We start from the raw sequence: 26,710 nt of genomic DNA, 5'->3' as shown, positions 1-26,710 counted from the left end.
TGAAGAAAAACAAGATCTGAGTAACCAAATCTTCTAGCAAAACATCTGAAAAGGGTGATATAATTTTAATTTCATATTTATCAAATATCTCTGCTTGAACATCCACTGAAACAAGAACTTGGATTGCAAACACTGATCACCAAAGGAAACCCCTGCAAGAAACCTGTTTTCTTTTTTAAGATCTAGATTTTATGAAAAACAAGCTTCTAGTGGGCTTTGAGAAAAGTCCTCTTCCTCTCCCACACTTGCCTGACAGATACACAAGAATTCTTTGTTTCCCTGAAAAAATATAAGTGTGGCTGCCTGTAGCCCTACCACTCCTTATTTTCATAGCCATAGCTTTGATGGGTGCTTTCTGCACTCCCTGCAAGGCCCCTCAGCTCTGAACCTGGGGGATCCTGTCAGCTTTTCCAGAAACACTTCCCACATAGAGTGGGACAGAAAAGGTCTTTCAGACACGTGCTTGCAGAGCAACGGGGCTCTGTGCTCCCATCTGCGCCACCTTCTCCAAATTCTGCCCACTGTCACGCTGGGAAGTTTAGACTTGTCATCTCTTGCCCTCAAGTAGATAAAAATACAAGCACGGTGTTAAGTTGTACTAAATTAAGATTGATTCCTCATGGCTTTTCATCTTCAGGCTCTGTAACTCACTTCTACAGTTGGGCAGGTAGTATCAAGCTTCCCTTTAATCATCCTCAATTAACTGAGCTTCCATAATGGACAGGATGGGGTTTCTTCCTCAAAGGCTTATGCTGACATTCAATAAAATACAATCAGAAACCCCACTCGGGATTCCCACAGGGCTGTATTTCAAACAAAGCCCTGGAAAACGTGTAGGAAATAGCAATTAGCTGGAGAGGATGGAGGCAGATCAGAGAGGTGAGGCACTGAGCCCCCAGACAGGACCGGTCTGTGGCACCAGAAGAGCCAGCACAGCGACAGCAGGGATCCTCTGATGCCAGAGAGGAATGCAGGAAAGAGAAGGTAAAATTAGAAAAGAAAGATTATTAAAGAGGACCACCAGACCAGATGGCATTTGCGTTGAGCTGATATCACGAATTGATATTTTTGCAGCCTAAGTAAATATAGTCCACAGTGAGTGTGAGCCAGGTTTGTATGAGGTTTATTGTTCCTTTAGGGTTTATTTTTCAGATTTGTTGTGGGTTTTTTGTTTGTTTTGGTTTTGTTTTTGTTTTTTACTGTAAAGAGATGCTGAAAAGGATATTGAGATTTTTTTTTCTCCCCCAGAAGCAGACAAAAGTAGCATTTCTCACCCTGAGACTTCCCGCCTGCAGCAAATTTGGATTCCTATACCCTGCACAGCAGGATCCTGGAAGCAAGCTAGCAAGCCAGCTCTGCAGCAGCATGTCCCCCTGACCTCTGCTTGCAGCAGGCAGCCTGCAAACAGCGAACAGCAGGAGGATAGGTGCACACCAGGGAGGGAAATTCGTGTAATCTTTCAGAATGAGTCACACTTCACACGGCTGAATAACGTTTGCAATGACAGGAATGCTGCTGTTTCAACAGGCTTGAAAGCTGAAATGAAAATGAAGACTGACAATCGTTTTCAGGGGGGAAAAAAAGAAAAAAACCAAAAACCAACCAAACAAAAAAAAACCAAACCAAAAAAACCACCCGGAGACCTACACATCTATGCCCAGTTATTTTGAAATCTATTTGTGTGAGAAGTAGCTCATTAAGCAGAGGAATTGCAGGGTGGCCATTGTGGTACTGTTCAGCAAGAATTCCTTCTGCACAGAGTTGACAGGGAAGGAAAAAAAATCTCTATAATGAACCACGTGAATGAGGTTCTTTTTCAGCAGAGTGCAATATCCAAGAGCCACTGCAGCTTACACTCGGGTTCTTAAAATCTTAAAGACGATAAACTAGCCTTCCCACTGACTCCAAACTATTGATAAACACATGAAAATGAAATAAAAACCCCAGTGACTTACTAATGCAGTTTCACTAAAAAATGGCTGGGAGGTACGGGGGGGGGGGGGGGAAGTCAAAACCAGAAAGAGATCAAACTTTTATATAGTTCTTTAAATTTAGCAGCACTACATAAATGCTACTTTTGTGACAGATATCGGACCCGAGGCTCCTTTTTGACGACAATGCTTTTGAATAGCTTCTCAAACTTCACACTTAGTCCCTGGCCCCTTAGGAAGCAACAGCCTATTTCCATTCACTAACGAACACATTAGAGGGGCCTGTTCCTAACGCCGCCCGAACACCCCTACAGGGCGCTTCAATAGCTGCCTTACAATTAGATTCACAATGAATGGGGGTGAAAATCCAACACATCTCTCGGACCAGGTGCACCCCCCCAGAGGGTAACTCACAAATGTCGGTGATGCCTTTTGGGTACTTTCAGGAATACAAAACATCCTCTTGAAGGAGCCGTTCCATAGGTACATTGGTAGCCTTTGTTTATAGTTTTTCAGGTAATTTTCAGCCTGTTCCATAGTGTTTCCATGTAAACCTTCTCAAAAAAACTCTACAGGTGCTTTGTGAAAATCAGGATTATCCCTGACAAAAAAACGATCCTTATTTGAGAAGTTTTTCCCCCTCTTGACTTTGCAATTTTACTTACTCAGAGTGAACCTGTCTGTGGCATCATGATTTGGATTTTCTCACCTGTACTGTGGAAATCTCTAGAATGACCGAGAGCAGGTCCCTGTGGCTGCTGTACAAACTGAGGAGGCTGAGGAGCAGCTCCTTTCACAGTGGGCTTTACAGCAAGAGGAGCAGAGGAGCTATTACAGCCCAGATTATCCAGCTCCGGATATGAAATTCAGACAGGCATCGCCAAGGCTGCCCAGGAGGAGCCAGAAAATGGGTTCAGACAATCTGCATTTTTGCCTATTACCATGGGTGTGTTCTCCCTAGGGAAGGACTCATCCAGCCAGACACCATGACTGTGTTTCCCAAACATCAACATATCCATATTTCGCAATACAAAGAGATGACAGTACCTGGAAAGTTACAATGCCTCTTAAAAAATATCATACTGAATATCCTAAAGTATCCCTCTGTATATAGCTTCACTTACAGACACTTACATTAACTGAAATCAGCATTGTAAGAAAAATCAATCTTCAGCAAGGCTTTATCACAAACACTGGCTGGACATTGACTTCAGCTACTCCTGAAAGGTAATGGATATGCAGAACTGTTTTTCAGAGTGATGTCTAAATTTTCACCACATGAGATAACCAACAGAGTAAAGAAAATCTTAAAGTGATGCCATTGCTTTGTTAGGAAAACTAGGCTGCATTTGAAGGTCTGATTTTTTTCCAGGTACTTCACACTTCAGGATAAGGACTGATGTTTCCTTCAGACCAACCTGACCTTCATCTGCAGAGACTTCTCTCTGCAGACCACTTCGTCCTAGATTTTTTCTCCCTCATAGCCATCTGTGATAGTCATTTGATAATCCCTTAATAACCTGTAGTATAAATGTGATGTACTTTTAAAAGACTGTTATTTAAAATCTGTCCTAAAAATCTGAAATCATAAAATAAAATTTAAATCAAAATGTGCAAAGGGCTCACAAACCAGCAGGTCTAAAATTGTAGGTCTGCAAAATGTTTGGCTTTTCCAGCCTAAATTTACACACAAATCATTAAATTCTTTCCAGACCAATCCTAGTTTCAGTGCACTAGCTCAAAAAGCCCAAACCCTTCCTTCCCTTCTGCTTACATTTGAAAGGGAATTAGAAAGTTTTTTGTATTTTCATTTTTTTAAACTCAATACCTGTTTTCCCCCCCTATTTAATGTCCTTCTTTTTTAACAGTCAATTAAAATACAGAAACACATTAGCCATTTTTATAAACAAAGTTTGGGAATCCCATTACCCTGCCAAGCAGTCTGTTGCTTCCAAAGAAACAAAAGACTTGTCAATATATACACAGATGTCTTAAGAAAATCTCTGATTAAATCATGCGACAGTTTAATTTTTTACATCTGAGGCAGGACCAAATGTGAGTGGAAATCATTTGTGGCAATAAATTCCATCAGAAACCATAAATATTTGCTACCCATAGAAACAAATGACATACACATCTTCATCTCCAATTATTCTGTCTGTATCCTGTGTACCACACACTCAGCAGAACAGAACCTGCACATGGGTGAAATTTTGCAGGGTTTTATCAGTTTGAAATGCAATGCATGGGATTCAGATTCAGATTGCAAAACTTCAGACATCTAGATGGCAAATTTATTAGATTGTACTACAGAAGGCTTGCCTTTGTGAGAATAGATTGATCCCATATGATTAACAGAGCTTGGACATAATTTTATTTGTGGTCCCTCTCAAGCACCTGTGGCCTTAAGCATAATGGTTTGTTGTGGTCTTACTGTTTGGGGTTTTTCCCTCAATTCGAAAGTACCCTACATAGTGAAAGGTGCTTACACCAAATCCTGGCTTTGCAGGACATGCAAACAACCACGTGTTGACGCCTCAGGAGGGACACGCGACCAGCGCGAAGCCTGCTAAGGAGAGTGGGAGGGCTGCTGAGGGTGGAGGCAGCCAAACCTGGCACACTGCTCCTCTTGCTGACAACTCCAGGAGCAAAGAATCCCTCATGAACGCCCACGTTTAGTTTCAGAGGTAATTAGCTGGTTTACTCCAAGGGAGAGCCAGGAGGGAAGAAACACTCCTGCATGCAGACAGCTATCCAGGAAGCTCCCACAGTGGGCTGGGAAGCTAAGTTATTTGACAGGACCGATGAGGCAGACAGGCTCTTTATGGGAATGATTCATCTCACTAGAGAGTAGACATCTAAAATAAGTGAGTCAAGCACTGGAAAAGTCCATGTCTCTCCAGGACCTGCAAAGGAAGCCTGAAGGATGGGCTCACGAACACTTACGCCACAGACCCTTGACATGACCGAAGAGAAACCCCAGACCAGACATTCACACACCCCATGCTGCAGAAAAACATGCATTTTAGAGGGCTGAGCCTACTATTTAGCTGTGAGCCTAAAGCAACATTTAGCTGCACTTTATTCTTCAGCAAGGTGGAGTAATTCCAAATGTTTTATGTTTGGAGCAGCAGTATGTGGCACAAGTAAAACAAACTCCACCTCAAAGCGGAGGTATCAGTAGGAAAGAACAAGTATGCCTTCAGGCTTGGCAAAGACCTCCTTGAGAAAGGTCAATTCATACAGTCCCCTTCAGCCAAACGTAACCAGCACCACAAGGGCTCACAAGACGTACACTCATAAAAATCTGCTACCTTACATCATGAATTTAGGAGTAGCAGGGACACACACACAGGCTCAGTATGCTGTAATTTAAAACACAGGCCTACAAAGTGACTGACTCATATTTAAAGCTTTGAGTGAATTAATTTCCAATACAGCTGGCTTTATAGATATTCCATCCCTGTATGTCTGAACTGTTTCTTTCCTTTTTTTTTCTTTCATATTACTATTATTTTCTATTTTTCTTTGCAGTTCAGCTTTCTTAAACATATCAGGTTTTCTCTTAATAAACCATAGTGCAAAACTTGCTACATACACTCCTCCTCTGCATGTGTGTGCCTGTATGAAGAGAAAAGCAGTGAGTTCCCTCTGAGGCATCAGGCTTTATTTAATTTTTATTTATTATTAATTTCTGGGCATAGAGCAGGAATAGGGGATACACATCATAAAGTCACCCCAGGACAGGGAATCACAGGGAAAAGCAGCTGACACCTAGTCCTGCAGCCACCTAAACTGGGAATTTCCACTCCAACAGTGAAACTTCCACATTGCTCAAAGTCCATGATGAACTGAAAAAAAAAAAAGAATTAATACAGGAAATCTTTCTATTTCTCCACGTTTCTACTTTCCTGAGTTTATCTAAGGCAGAAACGTCTCTGACACCACTGCACACACGAACACAGCCTTCTCCACACCCAGTCACCAGCGGATTGCTCTGTCCTCTGCATGCACCACATTGGTGCAGTGCAACAAGCAGGCCACAAAGGGAGTCTCTCCCACAGGCAAACTCCAGAGCTAAAAAATCTGCAGTGTGTTACAGAATCACAGAATGGTTTGGGTTGGAAAGGACCTTTAAATATCACCTACTACAACCCACTTCCATGGGGCACACATTCCACTAGGTCAGGTGGCCCAAAGCAAACAGTATCACCCCCAGTACAGACCCCCCGATGGACACCACTTGTTACTGGTTGTCGTTTAGACATTGAGCCACTGACTGTAACCAGTTCCTTGTCCATCTATCAGTCCATCCATCAAATCCGTATCTTTCCAGTTCAGATATTGGCTGTACCTAAACAGCTCCCTGTCTTCAGCATGTTTTAACATGTCTTCTAGGAGGATCCACTCCATGATCTTATCCAAAGATTTGACGTTGGAACAATAGGCTGAGGAACAATACCTTCGTGCCAAGAAAAGCAAGCAACGTGTCACACGTACAGTCAGGCTTTCCCACACAGGAAGGCTGCTCAGGAAAGGAAATGCTGCCCATGGAAACCAGTCCCGTGATAAGAGTGCTTTCTACATTAATGAGTGTATCTCCAATTTAAATGGGTTTCCAACATGATCTGTATATGGAGAATTCTATGTCTGGTCGTGTGTGTTTTTATTTTATGGAAGAGGGAATGTCTAGGATGCAGTTAAATCTCCCCCAGCTCCTCGCTCTCTGCGCATCATCTTTTCCAAGTCTCTGCAGTGCAGCACACATTTGTCTGCCTGAGAGAAGGATGGGAGTGCTGCAAGAGTCAATTTAGGAAGCTCCAAACATCACGCCGAGGGCTCCACTTAAAAGCAGTTTATCAGCACTTGCTTCACAAGGCTGCAGTTTGCACCAGTAAGTAAAACTCTTCAACTTAGCAGGGAAAAGGAAAAAAAGGCAAAGTTTTACATTGAAATGAAGAAAACTATTTTCTGACTTCAATTCTCATTAGACAAGCTTTGAGTCACTGCATGGTAACTGAAACCAAGAGTCTTTACTTTTGTAGAGTAAATCAGTCTGAACATGAATAGGTAACAACCCCTGAAAAGGCAGCAATCATCAAGCATTTCACCTCTGCTTTCCTTTTGTTAATACTGATGTTTATTTTCTGCTCCTTTTGCTTCTCATTTCCCATCTGATGGTATGAAATCGACCACACGCATACAAATTACTGCTCTGGGGGGAACTGCTGCCTTTACCTGCAGGCGAGCTGCACTAGCGACCTCCGTGCAGAACACCAAAAACTTCGGTGCCTTGGGAAGTTCTGCGTTTCACACACAAAGCCCACACTCAAGCTTCCTCCAACTCCACTTGCAGGTTTGTGTCTTTTCCCCTTAAAAAGTGTCTCATAAGAAAAGCATGCACAGGACAAAAGGATGCTTGCCTTTGACTTCAAGTGACAGAATTTACATCACTTTAAGAATCAAGAAATTGATTTGGTAAAATTAAGAGCACCTTCCAAAATTAGCATGAGGAAGCCAGATCTGTAGAGGAATTTAGGTGATTAATGCTCCACTGAATTCAAATCGCAACCCTGAACTCCACAGGAAATGGGTATTGGGAACTCACTTGCCAGGTTTACATTAGCCACTGTGGACATCCCTGTAAATTCACCATCACCCTGAGTGCCAGTTTGGGACTTACAGGAAGCAGGGTTTCAGAAGACTTGCCAAAATATTAATTTGTAAGTACTTATGTATTCAGGAAGCTTTACACCTAATTTATAACTTACACAGTGTAACTACCACTCCTCACTAACTCTGAGGAATAAATCCACTGCAGCCAAGGAATCTGGGGGCTGCAGGGGTAGGAAAGGGCGGTATTGCACTGGGGAACCTCTCCTCAGACCTTCAAAGGTCACCAAAGACTAACAGCTCTGCCACTGGAAATCCCAGCAACATATGGGAGAAATAGACATTTATTAAAAGAGAGATTGATTTTACTCTAAGAGACATACAGCTTTGAAAATAGCCAAATGAGATTTCTTTGCTATGGTTCTAAAATAAAATAAATAAATCGGGCGGCAGCATTCCAGCGCTATCCAGAGGCTGTCAGCATGATAATATATCTAATGGAGATAAAACCAGGAGCCAGAACAGATGGAAATTTATGGAAGTAAATTCTCAAAACTGCTTAAGCAGCTCAATCAGCTGAATTCTTTCCAGTGCCCGTATGCCTTTGCCAACACTTAAGGACAGCAGCAAGAAACAGATACAGCAACTACTGGTCACTGCTTGTCAAATTCAGTTTCTGCTAGGCAGAGGCAAGACCGTGGCTTCAGCCTGTATTCATAACTGCTCTAGTTGAAGTGCTCTGGCTGAGAAATATGGAGATGTCATAATCCATACAATAGGGGAATAAAGCTATTTTCCTCTAGGTTGACTTCACTTCAATATTTAAACCACAGCATACAACAAACAGAATTCATCAGTAAATACACAGCTAGCCAGATAAACTGAGTTTATTTTGTGCAAGTTCCAACACAAAACTGTGACTTACAGATAGGGATGCCTCTGGCAGCCTATCCACTGACTTCAGAGCCTCTGCCTGAGGCTAAGAACTGGGGAAAAAGAAGGTGCTTTAGAGTAAAACCAATGCTTTCACACAAATAGGAGCATTTCACACTTGTGCAGCCATCTCTCTAATCCAAGTGGAATGCAAATGTCTAAACAGAAATGGTCCACCACACCTTCCAAACTAAAGGGAGGTATGAAGGATCAGAAAACCCCTTCCTCTTCATCTTCCCCTCCTGGGTAAGTACCAGGGCAACCTTTTGTGCCTGGGGAGCAAGAGAGGGCAGTATTTGTCACTAGACGTCTATAATCTCATAAAGCAAGTAAATATCAGCTCTTATCCATGGGTAAACCAAAAGGCTGAGGAACTTCTACTGGTATTTAGATTTCAGAGTGTAAAACCCTAAGGTAAGACAGAGAGTATTTAAAACAGGTACTGAGGGTACTGTTCCTTCAACCCACCATCAGTTCACTTCGTCATACTGGGTTTTACTGGATAGACAGGGAAGACTCAAAAAGCCAAACTTAACTTTTTTTCTTCTTTAATTCCTTATTTCATAAAAGCATTAGTCAGTAAAACCAGATAATGCAGTTTCACAGAATGAAACGTATTCTAGCTTTAAACATACTCCCTTTCCTGTTTTTTAATATGGCTATGGATTAGTGCCCTTAGTCTAGAGCTATGTAAAAGTCTTCCAAATAAAATAAAACAGCATGTTGGGCAGTTAGTTCACTCTGTCTAGAAAGGGAACAACAGCTGGCTTACAAATTGTTAGGATTTTAAGTACAAGCTGATACATTTATTTTCCAGTCTATAGAGAAGAAAATCAAGCTCATTTCAAAGCCCATACATTTGAAATATTTTTTATTCAAAACAAGTATAGACCCAAGCATCATAAGCCCATGGAGGATGGGCTTGGGCAAATATGTACCATCCTCTCTGAGCAAGGATATTTTCCAATATTTTATCACTAATTCAGAGCATTATACAGATACAGTACTGAAAAACTACATGGTTTGACCCTGAACTCATGATGCACCCAGAATTCCCACAGATTTCATAATGAATAATAATTGCAAGATCAAACCATTAATCAAGACATCTAACGAAGAAGAAACACTTCAGCTCAGCAGCAACCAATTGACACATAATTGCTTCTTGTTTAATTTTCTCAAAAGAGGGAGGGAAAAGGAACATGATGTTGTTGCTTCACCCTATTCAGGATGAAACAAAGTTCACTTCTTTGAAAGTTTCAGTGCTGCAGAACAACCATGAGGAAAACCCCAAAAGAGACATGGCACCCGTACTAAAAATTTGGGGTTTTTTTCAGACAGCTCCTACCTCGTGGTGTTTATCTATGGGATGAATCTCACTCCCCCACTGCTGTCATCTACTCTGTAGGGAGCAAGAAAGATTTGGAACTGATTCCTATAATTTTTAGGCTTCTAAGTGGCAGATGTTTTCTAACATTACATGCCATATCAATAGACATTACCATCTCTTCCCCCTAGCATTTCAAACAGTGTCTCTTTGTAAAATATGAAAGAGGATGCTAAATAAAGGGCACTGACTTTGAAGCTCCCAGTTGATTATTTGACTTAGCTAGCTGCCAGGAGAGGAATGAGGAAGAGGGCTGGGGATGGATGAGGCAAAAAGCAGGAGGACAAAGCAGTGACAGAAACTCTGTGATGTTAATGTTTGCTGGTTCTAACATCATTTTCAAATGCATACATTTCCCAACCAGGTCCAGCCCCTGGCACATCACTGATATTTGCTTGTCTGCCATAATTTTGTCTTGGCTAACTTTCCCCAGCAGACCGTGTCACACACACACACACACAAAAAGTGACCCTACCTCATCAAAACTAATAGCAAGAATGTATTTTAGCAATATCCCTAAGACAGACAAGTTGCATATCAGGGTCTTGTAGGTGTTTCCTTGCTAAGCTCTCAAGGCCCACAGGTTTGTCTTCCACATACAAAGAAGGGCAGAGGTTTCAATTCCTTCAGTTTGCAGAAGCCACAAGGTCAGTCCTGGAAAGAACACAGAATTTTGTCTCTTCCAGGAGAACTCACGGCCCTGCACCTGAAGCTGCATCCGAAATCTATCAGAAAGTGGAACCCAAAGTAAACATCAGTGGGTCACTTCTTAAATGAGCTGTTGGTTAGCTCTTTCTTCCACAAGAATGTAAACCCAGAGGTTCTTCATATAAAATCTGAAGCAGTTGGCTTGGCCTGACAGTCCCAAGAGACTTCAAAAGCCAATGACCCACTGCAAAGTCCTCCTGGTCCTTTGCCAGAGACAAGAGAAGCCTCCATTGCGTGACAGGGAGAGGTGGCATGAGGAATGATGTTTCTCACAAGTACCCCAGATTTGCGATTTGCAAAGCCAGAACAATTCTGTTCTGACTTTCAAAGAACTCTGAAAAGCCATTTTATTCCAGTCTGCAAAGCAAACTGAGAAGACTTTGGTGAGAAGCAAGATTTCTGTCTTCTAATAGCTGCTGGAACCACTACATTTATCATTACACAAAGACACAAGGGAAGGTTTATTTATTTCATTTATACATGTGACAGCGTGGACATAAATTACAGCACTAGTTTTTAAATGTTGCAAAAAATTAATAAGAGAGCCAAATGACCACCCAGGGGTTCCCCCAGAGCCACACTCAGGACTTGTGCTTTTCAAAGGGTCAGCAGTGACCACAGGATACTCCATCCACCCATTCTCTGACAGTGCAGTTCATGAGCATTTGCAGCTTTCCTGGTGGCACCTGAGCTTGATGGCACATTCAAAAGCAAGACTACTGAAGATGGAAGAGAAGATCAGATGGGGAAACAACACATCATTGAAAATCCAAGCCCTTCCACTTAGCACTGCATAAACAGCTGGGAACATTTCCGCCATCTCCTGCTGAAACTGACCCAGCTGTTGCCACGAGAGAGAGTTCAAAATCATGGCTTTCATCTCTCTGTTACCCTAGGCGTCAGTCCATTTGTGCACATGGCTTTTATTACCCTGAGAGACTGGCCAACTCAAAATAGTGCAGCACGTCACCCTGCCACTTTTGTAGGCAAAACCACTAAAATAAACAGCATTAGGGTGAGTGTATGCATACAGATTGGATGATACATATGCCATATACCACAATTGAAAGAAAAATTGATTCACATCTTTTTCCCCTCTTTTAGTTGTTCCACTGAACTGCAGGTCATTTGATCTAGACTGAGAAACACAGAAGGGCTCTGGACAACATTTCATCATGCACAAAAGTATCTTGGTGTGTATCTTCTAGCTACAAAAACACTCAAGTTGATTAAATGACTCACGTCCACTGCACACAGCTCTGGAGCATTGAACAGCCATCCAAGACAAACTCAGCTCAAGGTTAATATTAGAACAAGCGATAAGAGTGGGCTGTGCTGCAGATGCCATCGAAGATTAGTGGTGGTTCACACAGACTTTCTCACTTACATGTCAAATCTTTTATCTAATCTGTGCCACGAGTGGCAGCCATCACTGCCAGGCTGGAGGACAGCCTGACAACCAAACCAGACTGCTTGGGCAAAGGCTGGAGGTCCCTCCCTAATGCTATCTAAATCTCCAAATTCTACATCTGTTTTGTAAGAAGTGATGATGCACTCATCACGCTGTCTGCACGAGTCTGCAAGGCAGCTGTGAGAGGGTTTTGTTCCTCACCTCAGGATTTCAGTTCTGCACCCCTTGTCAGGGGCCACTGGAGTTCTGCTCTGGGCTCACACCAAAGATCCCCCAGCTGCACCTCAGTCTGAACCGAGGCCACAGCTCAGTAAAAGTGGCGTGAGAGAGATATCTGGCATGCTGGCACCTACCATGCAGCCCCCAAGCAGACACGTCTCTGTTAACTGCCTGGCTGGCTGAGTAAATGTTGATGTGAACTGACTGGACTAACTGGGATGAAAACCTTACTAGCAATGAAGTTAAACACTTGTCTCATAAGAAGGCAGATAAAGGTTGGCAATGTAAAGTCAAAACCCTAGGGCTATCCGGGAGAATTTTTACCTGTCCAAATCTCTCTTTCTGGACACTTCTGTCTCCACAGAAGGAAATTTTAGAAAAGAACATAGAAATATTGGCCACCTTGAGAGCTGCTTGAGCAAGGAAAGCTGTGTCTCCTCAAACTGTCCTCACTTCTTATTTCAAAACATGAAATGTGACAAAAGACCATTTTTGGCACTAACTGTGCCACTGCTACTGGGCAGTTCAGTTCACTTGGCCCCCAGAGCAGTCCCATGAAACAGTTTGAACTGAAAACAGAAAACAGAAATGGTTTTTTTTCCCAACCTGCTACTGCAGTCATAAAAGATTCACATTTTGTACAAGGCCTGTGAACTGTCTCTCTGGGTTCAAGGAAACAATGGCATAACTGTAATGGCCACTACAGAGCAAGGCATCTGCAGAATAAATTATCACCTCGATCCTTGGGTCCCTTAAGAATGCTTAAACACCCATATTTTTTTTTTCCATGCCACAGCTACCTAGAAGAACTTCTCATGTCTTTATATGCCAAAAGAAAGCCATGAGCAGGTATTTGAAAGATTTTGAAAGAAATCTATGGTATTGGATATAAAGTCTCATAATGCTGTAATGACTTTCTGAAGAATAATATTACCCATCTGCTTCTCAAAAAAATCACGAAGGAAGAACTATTTCAGGTAATAAAAAGTGTGTAAGAATCAAGGTTATTCTTAGTGGTCATTTACCTCACAAGTTTGCAAGTGACATCATTGTCAGAAAAAACATTACCATCTCCTCTTTATGGTATACTATAAATGCATTTCATCTGCCGTTAAAATACAATGAAAGCCCAGTATTGCTATTCCTTGACTACTTGGAGAAGGATTCCTGTGTTTGGGTACTTTCTGATACCTCAGCTGCCTCTGTTTACAGGCAGAGCTGGCTGATGCTCCCCAGATTCGGTTATCAGCTGATGAAAACTGCTTTCAATAAAAGTTTATTCTTTTCTTCCAAGGACAATAACCTCACTCAGTCTGTGCTATTAGCCTGAATATTTGAGCAAAAACAGACCAAGGCTGTTCCCCAGGTACTAACATATTGAAGCCATAAACTCCTATATTGCGTTAATCTTACCAGATAAGCAACTTTGGGTCAGTTTATATTTGCTAAGAGACCTCCAAGTGCTGGAGGGGAAAAAAGTTGTCAACTATTGTCCCCTACTTTGGGGTCCACTAAGTCATCACACAGAACAATTATGGTGGGGTCTGGTCTCTCTAGGGAGGTATTAAGCCATGGCAAATATTGCTTATTATAGTCTTAGAACACCCCATTACCTCTCCTTATCCCATCGATATTAGATCATTGTTCAGGCTAAATTCCACTTTGGCTAATTACATTGTATCTGCCAGACTGCTTCTCTAATTGCAAAGCAGGTAAATGTAGCCAGAGGGACCTCAGGAGGTTGCCCGGAAGCACAAAGAAAAACATACCTAGACCTTCCCTGTGTGGATACCCACAGTTCACATTTTTCTAAGGAGTCTTTCCATTCCTTACCAACTGCAGAGTTAAAAGATTTTTCTAGTATCTTGCCTGAAAATGAAGCCAGTTACTTCTTGTCCTACTTCCAGTGGACCTAGGGAACAATCGGTCATTATGTCCTTAAAAAAACTTTTTTTTTTTTTTTTTTTTTTAGTTTGGAGAGTCTTGGCACGTTCCCTCAAAACCTACTTTTCCCCATTCAAAACAAGTACCAGTACTTCAGGCGCTGCCTGCAGGCTTGCCTTCCTGCATCTCTTAGCACCTTTTTCCTCTGAATGAGACTCTCTCCAGTTTGTCTACCTGTTATTAAAGGAGGCGCCCAGAGTTAACACACTCCAAGGAATAACCAATATCCAGCTCTTCAGCTTTGCACTCCTCTGCAGCAGCATCCCACGTGCCACTCGCATCCCTCAAAGCCAGGCTGTTATTCACACCTCAACACAGCACTTAGGGAAGAGCAATGAGCGCTGTAAAGCTCGTCACGCCTGGGACACAGGTGGAGAGACCGGAATAATCTTTGGAGATCCAAGAGGCCACTTTAACCCACGCGGCTCCTTTGGTTTGGCTCAGCCAGGGCAAATCCGCCCCTGCAAACACAGCCTGATGGGACTCCCTGCACAGCTCCCAAAGCCCTGTCCTGTCAAAGTCTGGTGTAATCTTAAAACACTGCTCCAGGCACACAGAATGAATAAACTTATAAAAGTTAAGTCTCGATCCAAAACAGACAAGCAATTACACCACGGGATGTGGAAAGACAGATGGATAAATTTAACTTCAGAAAGACAGACGGATCGATTTAACTTCAGAATAACCAAGTTTCCTCCAAGAATTTTGGCTCTTCCTCATGAAGAGGCAGAGTAACTTCCTATAAAAGCAGTACTCAAAACTCACCATACTTTTAAAGATGTGAAGCCAGCTTGAAAACACTATGATGCAATTAGGCAATGAAAACATCTGATACATTTTTCTAACCAGATTTCTAGAAGAATTAAAAAGGACTCTTGGCATAAGCCCTACACTTACAAGCACTGACAAATATAAACGGCATTGTCATTCTAAAGTTAAAACCCAAATGTAAATTTAAGTAAAATCTTAGCACTAGTGTAATGCTACATCAAATGAGGTTATTATGAGCCTGCTGTATTACTAAATTCCAAACAATTATTCCACATAATTTCAAGGCTATAACTCCAAAATAATTTGCAGACAATTAAAGATGAGACTCTTATCAGTCATCACTGCAGAGAAGCAGTAACCTCTTGGAAATAGTTCCTATTTAAAGAGAACCAAAACCTTCAATCCAACAAGAAACAGCAAAAGACAATTAGTCTGCATTTATAATGAACCAAAAGACAAATTTATACAAGTGTAAGTAACACCTGAAAACATACAATCTCAAAAGAGTTTTTGGTTTTAGGCAATAATACATCATGTTACAAAAGATGTTATAATCCCAGGCAAAGTACAAATGGGCCCAGCAGCAAGATCTTATTCTTTGCTTTTAATCACTGAAGGTAAATACTTTTATATTCCTAGGTATGACATGAAAGAGCATCCAAAATAACATCAGGTTAACTTTGGCAGCATACCACACTCCCCACCTCCATGGAAATAAATCTGCCCAGAAGGCAAGGAATTCCAGCTTTTCTCAACCAGACTCCTGAAGAGGGCTCCTCCCAAATTCAGTGCACAAGAGCCAACATAACCTTGTTATTGCAATTATTGTGACAAGAATTTGCTGTTACTTCAAATTCCAAATGCAGTATTTTTTTTCTTTTGCCATGGCACCCTGGAATAACCTTTTAAAACACACCTCACATGTCCGCAGCGCTCTGTGGGTGCACACCCTGCTAATACCTATTGCAGGAGCAGGTACACCTGGCAAAATCTGTGTGTTTCCATGTAGCTGGAGTTTTTATCTGCTTCATGTGTTACCAGGTCAGTGCTTAACACAACCAGAGCTTAGAATCACACTTTATAAACATAATTTTATTAGCAACAATGCAGCTTTAAGTGCTCCACCAAATATAAGTGGGATTATGAACTTGCATTTGCTTTACACTTGCAGCACAACAAAACTCTTCCCATTCTTCAGATAACCATCATATCGTGTCAGTGCCAAATCTTGCCTGTTATTGGTCAGCAAGAGCAGCAGCATCTGCTCTTTCATAGGCTCAACCAGGAGCAAAACAGCTGGGAACAGCACAGCTCTCTGAAGCACCACAACAGGCAGCTCCAGCAGCTCCCAGAGATGTCACATAGCTAAATTACTTTAGTCCCTGCTGCTTTCAGTTAACATTTTTTATGTATGCATCCTTAGGCACGAACAGACACTTGGAACCTCGGTGGTCAAACCCTCCCATCGGCTGCAGAGTCATGGTCTCTGCTGACAGAGCCTCACCAGTGGTCAGGAAAAGCACAGGCAGTTTCCTGCAGACTTAGGGGCCATTTATGGACAAGTCTTCATCTTTCCCATCCTGTCTGCATCTTTTTTTTTCCCCTTTTGGTGGTGTTGGTTGCTTGACTGCAGTTGTGCTTGGGAAATAAATAACACAACCCTGCTTCAGGAAACTTTATAGTTGATTCAAAGTAGGCACCAAATAATTTCCTTGTGTGCTTTTGCAGTTTATTTTTTTATACAGCTACAAAGTAGGATATTCAACTTCATCTATGGAAACACTCTGTTCATCAGTCTTCTGCATTAATTCAGTGATGTAAGTGTGGGCAGAGTTATAACCTAGAGGCACTAGGCAAACAGTATATAACTAGAGGCAAACAGAGCGAAGTCTGGCCTCATCGATTTTTCCTTGCTGCCATCCTGCTGGCTCACACATCCCAACATTGTCCAACACCATCCCTATAAACACCAGGAGAGAAAAAACTCCCATACCTGAAAGCCTCTGCAGGCTTTAGAAATGGACTGACAATAGTTTACAGGCAGACAGAAGACACTGAAAACACATAAAAGACACAGCAAAAAGCAATCCCACCCCGATATAGCACAGATCTGTGCAAGGAGCCTGTCCCTCTCCTCCAGGCAGCATCTACACACAGCAGCACAGCATACTGACAGCAGTTGCACCCTGATGCCTTTCTCCAGAGCTGCTAGTAGAAGCCACAGACCACCAATTTAAGCAGACATTTTTGGTAAATGCTCCCATCTTGTCTTACAATAGTCTGATGTGAAATACCATGTTTCCTGATACTAAAAAAAAAATTAAAAATCACCCATTAAATTTTTTTTTAGCTATTGTGCTTCTTCTCGTGAAAAAATGACAGACCTCAGACCACTTTCACTTTATTTTACCATTACTTTTCCCCCTATATTTTTATTTAACAGCTCTATTTCAAGACCAGAAATCCCTGGAAGTTCAGTCCTGTTATCCCCAAAACCCTATCTTTAAGCAGATTTTTCTTAGCCTGAAGCAACATATTCAAGTCAAATAGCTGAACACAGAAGGCACTTCATGGTCTCAAACCTAACCTGGCAACAACTCCACCCTCTATTATATGTACTAATATTTTTCCCTTGACTTAACTGAGGGATTCAAATGAGACCTCAGCAGCAACATGGCCAGCACCACAAACCACAGCAGTGATGTTTCTTTCACACACTTCACCTGGAGATGCACCAAAACACACTTGGGCTTTCCAGAGCCTCAAGCTCTCCAACACTGCAAGGTGCTGCCAGTTCTCAGGTAAAATGAGCAGCCTCTCCTCTGCTTCCCCACTAGGATTTCCTCAAAAATCATTAACTAAATTAGGATGTGCATTACTTTTGCCTCTTGTTTTTTGACACCATTCTTAGCATATTTTCAAGAAACTCTTTGAATCCACAGGATTATAGCTTTTTTCCCTATTAATGCTGAAATTCTTCCATAATTAGAATAATTTAAAAGCTGGGGTTTAGGATAATGCCAAGTAGCAGAGCATTGACAACAAAAATCACAAAAACTGACACTGCAAGACCTAGGTACCTCAATGTGGTATCAATACCACAGCACAACAGAACATCACACAGTCATTATTCTGAACAAATATGGGGCAATGTTGTTCTTCATGACTGCCACAGTGGTGAAGGAAGCAAGGGATTATGTCATTTCTTCTAAACCTTTCAGGAACCCAGAGGCAGAAAGTAGCAGGTTTTTTCCATCGGTTTCCCAGATGAGCTGAACCTAGAAGTCAATTTATACACGAGTTCATTGTCATCTCCTCATGAAATAAAACATTAATTACTGGGGCGGAACAGGCAAAGAGAAGAAAGCAGATTTGCAGTTGAGACCCCACAATCACAGAACATCTGGTCAGATGGTGGTTTGGATGTTAGCAAGTAGTCTTTTCATCAAGGGAGTAAGGACAGGCTTTAGCCATTCTGCAGAAAACTGGTTTTATTCTTGTTGAGGCAAAGATCAGAAACAGTTATTTACTTTGACCAGGAAGGTGGTCTCATTTCTTGCAAAATCCCATGTGCTCCTCCTCATGATCATTCCAGCTTCTTTAAGAACCCGCACAGACCATCACTACTGCACCCTGACAGCAGGACCCCAAAACTACTGACAAACCCACGACAAACTACTCCTTCACTGCCCTCAAAGCTGGCTCTTCCCCCCCTGAAAGACTGCAAAGAAAACTCTGCAAAATAAATATTTGAACCTCTAAGCGGTTCCTGAGAGCGTGGCATCTGCCAAAACCAAGGACAACATGGAGATCATTGAAGAAGGCGACATCCCACTACTGGCCACACACGCAGCTGACTGCGGGGTGAAGGTAGCACTGGCACTCCTCACTCCTGCTGAACTCCAGATCCTAATGATGGTCCTCACTTCCCCAAAAGGCTTTACAGTCATTGCCACGTAGGAACCTAGTTACAGGTTCATTTACCAGCTCATTCACTAACTCACTAATTTTCACGCAGACCAGGTCTTAGGACCATTTCTTGATGGCCTTTTGAGAATGAAATGGCACTCGGATGCCAAGAACGCCATGGTCTTTGCCCAAGTTTGATCCTGTTGGGGATGCATCAGCCTGCGGAGCCCACCTGGTGACTCGGGCTTACTGCCACCTTCTCAGACCGAGCTCTCACCTTGTCCAGCCCCGCTCCAGCACATTCGCCCTTCCCTGCAGCTGAGCAGCACTGCTCAAAAAGTCGCTTGACCACTTCCCAAGAAGTCGTCATGACACCACACTACCTCGCTTCACCAGCGCACACCCGGCCGCCTCTTCTCAGGTACCAGCCCCATCTCCGCCCCGGGTGCCCGCTCACGCTCAGCCCTTCGCAGGGAGCCGGGGTCGCCTGTCGCGACTCGGCGGCCGCTCCCTCCGAGCCCGCCCTACCTTCCTGCGGCGGCCGCCCGGGGCTGCGGGGCGCAGCAGGCGGGCGCGGCGCTGCCCCGCCGCCCGCTCCGCACGTAGGTGACCCTCCGACGGCCGCCCCCCGCCGCCGCCGCGCCCGGGCGCTGCTCCGCACCGCGGGACGGGGCGGGCGCCCCGCGCCGCCGCCGGGTCCCGGGACTTCTCCTCCGGACACCAGGTTCGCCTCATGCCCAGCTGCAGGCAGAGGAAGAGCGCGGCGGAGAGCAGGCAGAGGCGGAAAGCGGCGCCCCGCCAGAGCGGCCGCTCCTTGGGCATGGCGTCGGGGGCTGCCCTGCCCGGTTGCTGCCGCCCCCCCGCCCCGCCGCAGGGCTCATGCCGCCGGCGGGCCGGGCCCCGCGGCCGCCGCCGTCGAAACTTAGGAGTCCCCGCCCCGAGCGGGGCCGGCCGGGGAGGGGCCGGGATGCCCCTGTCCCGGCCCGGCGGGGGCTGCGGGACGTAGCGGTGCTCGGCTGCAGGCGGCCCGAGGGGTGCTCCGCGCCTCGGCGGGGCAGTGCCCGGTACGAACGTGGGGCCGGCTGTGTAGCCACAGGTGCGTGTCAGCGGGCCTGAGAGAGGACTCAACACCCCGTCTTAACTATCCTATCAGCCCGTCTCTACAGCATGGAAGTGTACTAACTTGTTAATGTACGGAGTAAGTTCACATTATACACTGTAACACCACGAGGTAGTGAAAGTTTACTGGAGACTTGCGGATTGTTCATGTTGAAGTCAAACAAAAGGACAGCCTGGCCCTGGAAGTAAGGACTTTGTTTCTTGTAAGGTTAGAGCTGCCTGTGGAGGATAAAGTATTTTGGACAGCCAAGATAACACCAGCATCCTAGCTCCTCTGACACATCTTTGAAAACCCTCCCCAGTATTGTCTGGCAGTACAGATAAGTAACTCTAGCAAGGTTGACTCCGGGGACATCTGGATCAATAGATAAGCAGCAAAGATGCTGCAAAAATAGACCTGCTTTGGAAATTTTTACTATGATTACTAACCAGTGATGTGGCTGTTAGCGACCAGTTAAATCATGCTGGACCTGAACATTTGAAGGGTGTGAGAAGCCTGTGTGAAACATCAGTTGTGGTGCCCTAATTTGGCTGCAACACCTTGTGCTTATGAGTGACTCTTTTAAGTCTGTACTTTGCCTCCTAGTCTCTCTCCTGGGTAGGCACACAATCCTGCTGCTTTTCATGACACATCCTTGGTTTCACGTGTGAAGGGATGGATCTGCACGAGCTGAGAGGCAGTGCAGGGGACAGGTGTCCTGCTCATCTCAGTGGGAGCACACGAGGCCCCGCATTTGTTTTGCAATGGGGGCACACTGTGAAGAACTATAAAGTGCCCAGTTGGGCTTTGGTCCTAAACCACAACACCAACCCATGGCTAAGGCATGAGCAGGGAGAGGTGGTTGGCAGGATTTTCTGAAGCAGGAGCGCAGGTGGTGAGCAGGGTCAATGACAGGAGGCAAGCTCTGTGGGAACAGGGACAGGGGTGATGATAACTAATTTGCAGCTCAGTGAGTAATAAATACGTTCCCAGATGGGATATGCAGGACATGGATGCATGACTACTCCCTGTTTCTTTGCCAACTAGGGAAGAGGGGGTGTGACCCTTGTCTCCTGTGAGCAGTACTGTGCTTCCAGCATCCCTGTCTCGTCTGCTGGCAAGGGAGAGACTTGCTGCACCAAGCTCCTTCTGGTGTCCTCTCCTCAGCAGCAGGCTGCACTACTTCTCTCTGACCTCTCCTGTCTCTTCACAGCCTGGAGCAGAGCCAGAGCTGGCTGCTGCTGGGGGAGCAGGTCAGAGAGGAGCACTGGCAGAAGTGGAGTGTGCCAGCAGCACAATGGAAGCAGGATGGAAGTGCTGCATGTAGGAAGATAAGGGAGGGAGCAATTATCTGTCTGGAGAAGTGGGATTTCAGTGTGGCTCTAAGCACAGATGCACTGGCAGGTGAGGTGCATGATTCCAGCCATTTGAACATGGCTGTTCTCTTTTTTTTAGGTAAACTGTCCTGAATTAGGTTAACGCAATTCCATGGTTGTTTTAAAACACCCTAAATGTATACTCCTCTCAGAAGAGTGTGTCAGTCCTACCTGCCATTCCTGTAGCAGCAGGGTGGCTCCTTTCTCATAAAATAAGTCAAACTAGGGCCTGACAGAGATGAAAAGCAACTCAAAAAACCACTATCTGGAGCAGTTTCCTAATAGACGTGGGCACCTTTGTTGGTACCATCCTATTTTTTGATCAGCTTAGAGACAACATGGGACAGCCTCAGGTGTTTGCCATGGGGAAGCGAGTTGGCTCTGGAAGTGGATCTTTCTGACAACCACACACTTTTCCTGTTTCCACCCCACCTTGGTGGCTCATGAATGGATCAGACAAGCCTTGGTGCTTGTGTAATGAAGGAACACATTTATGAGGGCAAAGGGAGAGTGTAACTGCACCAATCACGACTGACAGCAACTTAAGAGACAGGTACCTGGCTCCATCCACGAGCATCACCTGGAGTTCATCTGCAGAAGGTCACTTGGGCTGCCACGGGGCTGCCTGTGCATCACTTTGCTCCTCTGTGTGAAATGGCAACTTTCATATGGAGGACAGAAGTAATGCTGCTGCTCAGGGAAGAGAGGTTTTAGACATACATCAAAAACATTAAATGCAGGGGTATTATTTCACAAAATTCTTAGCACAAATGTTGTTTTAAGCTCTCAGCACCTAGGCAATAAATAATGGTATGTGAAGGTCTTATTAAAATATAAGTTTGTGTGTGTATGGTTATGGAAAAAATCTTGAAGACAGGTTGACTCCAAAAGTATAAAGCGCAGAAATACATTTTAAAATTCTCTCTTGAAGTTTAATCCTTGAGAAATCAAAGCTTTCCTAAAAGCTTGAACAATGCATACTCAGACTAAAGAGGTCTACCTGAGCAGAATAGAAACCACAAGGTCTTTCTTGGTTTTAGCATCAGAGGTTCATTTGTTGTTCTTCTCTTAGTGTGTAGTTCCAGCAAAAAGCTCAAATACTTGAATCCAGCCACTCTTCTTGTCATCGTTGAGCTGTAAGTGCTGACCTTGTACAAAATATTCCCTTCCATAGAAAGCTGATAAGCCCCAATTTGTGGGCATGCCAGGAGTGGTCCTGATAAAGAACAGTTCACTAATTTAACTCAGTGTTTTCCTTTTGTGTTTTAACAAACAATTGAATTTCTCTTGCTTCCTCCCCACCCCCTACCCTGCAATTTCTTATGAATGTAAATCTGCCTGTTAAAAACACAACAGAGGATTTCTAAAGATAGAGAATAAGAGAACAGTGATAGAGAATGATCTCAGGGAATCTCAGGGACAATGAGAAATCTTACCAGGATTAGCATGAGAATCAGTGAGAATTAAGATAGTCCCTTAAACAGTCTCACTTCTCCATTTTTACAAGTGTATTATAAATCAATTCCCCCCCAGGAACTGGCTGCAAAGATATGTGTGTGAGCAAAGCCTGTTGAGAAGAAGAGCAAATTGAAATTGTAGCGCAATGCATGAAGCTCCAGTCCACATGGATGATGAGCCTTTTTGAGGTGATTGCTGGGAAATACAGCTTCTGCAAAGTTTCACATCTTTCACAAAACATGCTCGCTCTTTGAATCAGGCAGCAAATAACCTCCCTTCCTTGCTCTCCTAAAGCAAGATGGATGGTGTTAGAGGAACATCCATCAAGCTGGATCCAGCTGAGCACAAACTGCCACCATGAAATGCAAGGAGTAACTGGAACAGTGACTCTGAATGTGAGCATGCAATTTCTACTGAGAACAGTGAGCTTCGTGCCCTGATAACCAAAATCAGACATCGGTCTTATGGCATCTACTTTTTATATTGGTGCCACAGAGCTACAGCTCCCTTAGTTTCTCCAGGAAAAGTCTATAAACTGTTAAAACTCCTCTCTCATTTACAAATTTGTCTGTAGTAAGAGCACAGTGCTAAACCTCTAGAATGAAATTTCATTGCTTCAGTGCTATCTTTGCTGCTTACAAATTACCTCTTGCCTGGGATATTGCTGGTAGTGAAATCTCTCCTTTGCAGCAGTTATTTAATGTTTCTCTCTCTTATGGCCATTTTCAGTTCAAACACCTTGCCTACCCCATTCATCTTCTGCCTCCACCCACTGTCAGGGCTTCTGTTTATCTTCTGGTTAGTTAAAATGTCTGCCCCAATCCCTGTACAAAATTAAACCCCAGGCAGGAAAAACGCCACTAGGATTCCCTAGGATTCTCCAAGGGCTGTTAATACAAGTCAGACATTCCTCCTATAAAATGAGTAAATGAATAAGAATGCTCTTTTTGACTGTGCTCTGGGTTTGTATGAGCCACTTGCCAAAATCTACAGGACAGAGCAAAGGAAGAGTTTTTTCCCCTCTCTTTCCTCCTACACTCCTGATTAATGCTTCGAAAATTGGAGTGACGTTTTTCTGTGCACTTGAAAACCGAGATGTTTTGTGTAGAAACTTTCACAAGGTCATTTTAAAAGTGGCTGCGGAAGAGAAGCATGGTGTGTCCTTACCACAGAAGATGTGTGTGCCTCAGATCCCGAGTCTGCAGCAGTCAGAGCTTTGGTCCAGGCCTGGTTTATTGCCTTGCACATTTATGTGTGAAAGCTCTGCCACAGCCCTGAGGAACATGGAATTAAAAGTTTGTAGCTCCCTGGGTGACTTCTTGGTGATAGCTTTTGTGCAAGCCTGGTTTCAGTTCTGTTTCCTAAAATTGCAGCTCAAAATCCTGGAAGTATTTCTTTATGCACCAAAGTGACAGACCTCCATGGAGCCTGCACACAGCTCTGCCAGGTAGGTACAGCCCTTACTCCTTCCCATGCCTTAAATTCCACTGAAAACTATTAAAGAATCTCTTTGTGTTATCTTTTAAATGTTAGCAACAGAGAAGTAAATTTGCCGTATTGGTCTATTACCCACTTACAGCTGCTGAGAAGTTCATGTCTGAACAGCTGTCAAGGCAAAAGCTCAGCTGTGTGAATCATTAAAACTGCTTCTCAGCTCGCCACTGGTAAGTTTGAAGATAACAACTAAAAAATATATGTTCATGCAGTCTCCCATTAGCTCTCCTCAAGCTCGTGGGCCATTTAGGCAGCTTTACACAAGATTGATCTTGCTGTTCAGCAGCACAGCACGAGGCATGGGCAGAAGCTGTCTTTTCCCTCCAGCTACAGAGGGAATCAAACACCACAGCCTTGCCACATGCTCCAAATTTGATGAAAGAGACAGCTGATAATTATTGGCCTGGAGAGGGGATTATAGCTCAAGGTTTACCTCTGAGTCACGCTCCTGTATGTTTGCACTCACACATACCTGTACCTGTGCGCACACATTCACTGCAGGAAGGAGAAGAAGAATGAGACGGCCCTCCAGGAGAAGATGCTCTGCAGCTCTCTCCTACCCTTGGGCCTTAACTTTATTTATTTAACCCTAAGCCTTGTGGTATCTACAAATACAACTATTGCCTCCAGAAGCTGTGTTTCACTCCTGGAGTGGAATAACAGTGCTTTTACAGTCTGCCTTTTACTAAATTGTCCAATCATTCTGAACAAGCAAAATTCTGCCTGCTTTTTAAAAAAAAAAGGGCTGGAAATTTTATTGAAGAGATATTAGTATAAAAATTGAAAATGTATTGCCATTGTAAAAAAGACATTCCAGCTCACAGGAATTAAGTAGTGATGGCTCACATGCAGTTCACATACTGTTGCACAAAGATATTTGTGATATCAGTTCATCATCTGTATTTCCCCTGTATCTATACGGTAACCCCAGGCAGACGCCCATCTTTGCTTAAAAATTACCCTGGATTTCTTTTAAAAATCCTATTTTCTGTAGATTTTAAAGATTACCTTAGTGTTATTCTGGCTTCAGCTCTCTGCCTTTTTTTGGGTGAAATAAATTTTACTTACATTTTTACACTTCTAAGCTCAAGGATGAATATCTTTCATTAAAAAATGTAATTTGGCATAGGGATTAATCTATAATTGTCATAATTTGACAAAACACTGCAAGTGGAGTAGGAATGATGGCTTTAAGAAATTATATAAGCCTTTTTATTACATGTTTTTAATGGGCTTACGTAGAACAGTACAAATGCCAAAGTACTTATATAGGGGATGACAATGGCTCTGGAACAATCCAGCAGATGTCACTGAGAGACACCTTCCTTCATCTGCAAGCATTCAGGGAAAAGGGGTCTCCAAGGGGGGATAAGGTGCAAGCCAAAGCACTGGGGCTGATAGGGAGAAGAACAGGAGCAAAATGTTTCACGTAGAGGATTCACAAACAAATTAAGACCCACAATTAATGTACTGTGCATTTCTTCTGTGGTCTGTCTTTCAATGTTGTTTGATATACTAGCGTGTGTCTGTACAATTTATGCTTCATTAAAGGCGATAGGAAACAATAAAAGCTGGGAGTGGCTGGCAGCATCCTTGAGACCTGATGGGTAAAAAAGAGCTTTCCTAGGACAGGAGGCTTTCCAAACTGTTCTGGAGTATGCAGGCCAATTTAATAATATGTAACCACCTTTAATAGAGGTCTCATCCATGCGTCTGAAAAGCATCTCATTTTTTCAGAACACTAAATTCAGTCTTTATCTGAAACAAAAAGGTTGGTTTTTTAAACAATTACCATGTGGTCAGCCAATCCTCTCCACCATCTGGTTGCATTTTAAAGTCTTAGTTACAATCATAACAAGGAGGAGAGAAATGGTCTGCCCTCAGCAGAAAAGATACCACAGCTCCCCTGCAGCTGAGCAGCCTGTCTAGGAGCAGACGGTGAGGATAAAACTCAGTGTTCTTCCCGCAGGCTCTTTTCCAAGCAGTTTGCCCTCAATGTCATGCGGAGCAGCATCAATGATGCAGAGACACCAGTACTGATCCGAAGTGGGATAACCTCCTTAGCCAAGAGTTTGTATGTAGGTTAGGTGCTACCACAGGGCTCATCCTTTTGGCATGTGCCTCCCTGCAGCATGTCTGCCTCCATCCTCAGCTGGGGATGTGGGAAGCAAAGGCCAGTCGGATGTTTCGAAGATGCACTGGGAAGGACAGAGCGGGTTTGTGACAATGCAGGCGCCTCTACCGGCATCGCTTCCAGCGAGGAACACTCGGCCGGGCTAATGCTTGTGGCTGTGCCCCAGCTCCTGGCTTGCTCACAGGCTCCTTGTTAGGAGGAGATCCCTTCACCAGAATGTATTGAATTTCCTCGGGAACAAGGTCATTTCTTTGTACTCTGTCAGGAGACGAAGTACATGTTTCTGAAAGCATAAGGGCTTTTTTGCAGAGCTTGCTTTGTGC

General features: G+C 43.7%; 1 protein-coding gene across 1 annotated transcript in view; it reads right to left on the bottom strand.

The window, feature by feature from the left end:
• Window positions 1-19,719, bottom strand: part of METTL24 (methyltransferase like 24) — a 53,200-nt gene extending 33,481 nt beyond the window's left edge. Inside the window, exon 1 of the mRNA XM_039568526.1 lies at window positions 19,355-19,719. Coding sequence (XP_039424460.1) covers window positions 19,355-19,648 — 294 coding nt within the window. The 5' untranslated portion in view covers window positions 19,649-19,719. The remainder of the gene's footprint in view (window positions 1-19,354) is intronic.
• Window positions 19,720-26,710: the final 6,991 nt, after the last annotated feature.

Source organism: Corvus cornix, chromosome 3 (assembly GCF_000738735.6).
Source record: "Corvus cornix cornix isolate S_Up_H32 chromosome 3, ASM73873v5, whole genome shotgun sequence".
NCBI lineage: Eukaryota > Metazoa > Chordata > Aves > Passeriformes > Corvidae > Corvus > Corvus cornix.
The sequence above is the reverse complement of the archived record's forward strand: the minus strand, read 5'-3'. Positions and strand labels throughout refer to the sequence as shown.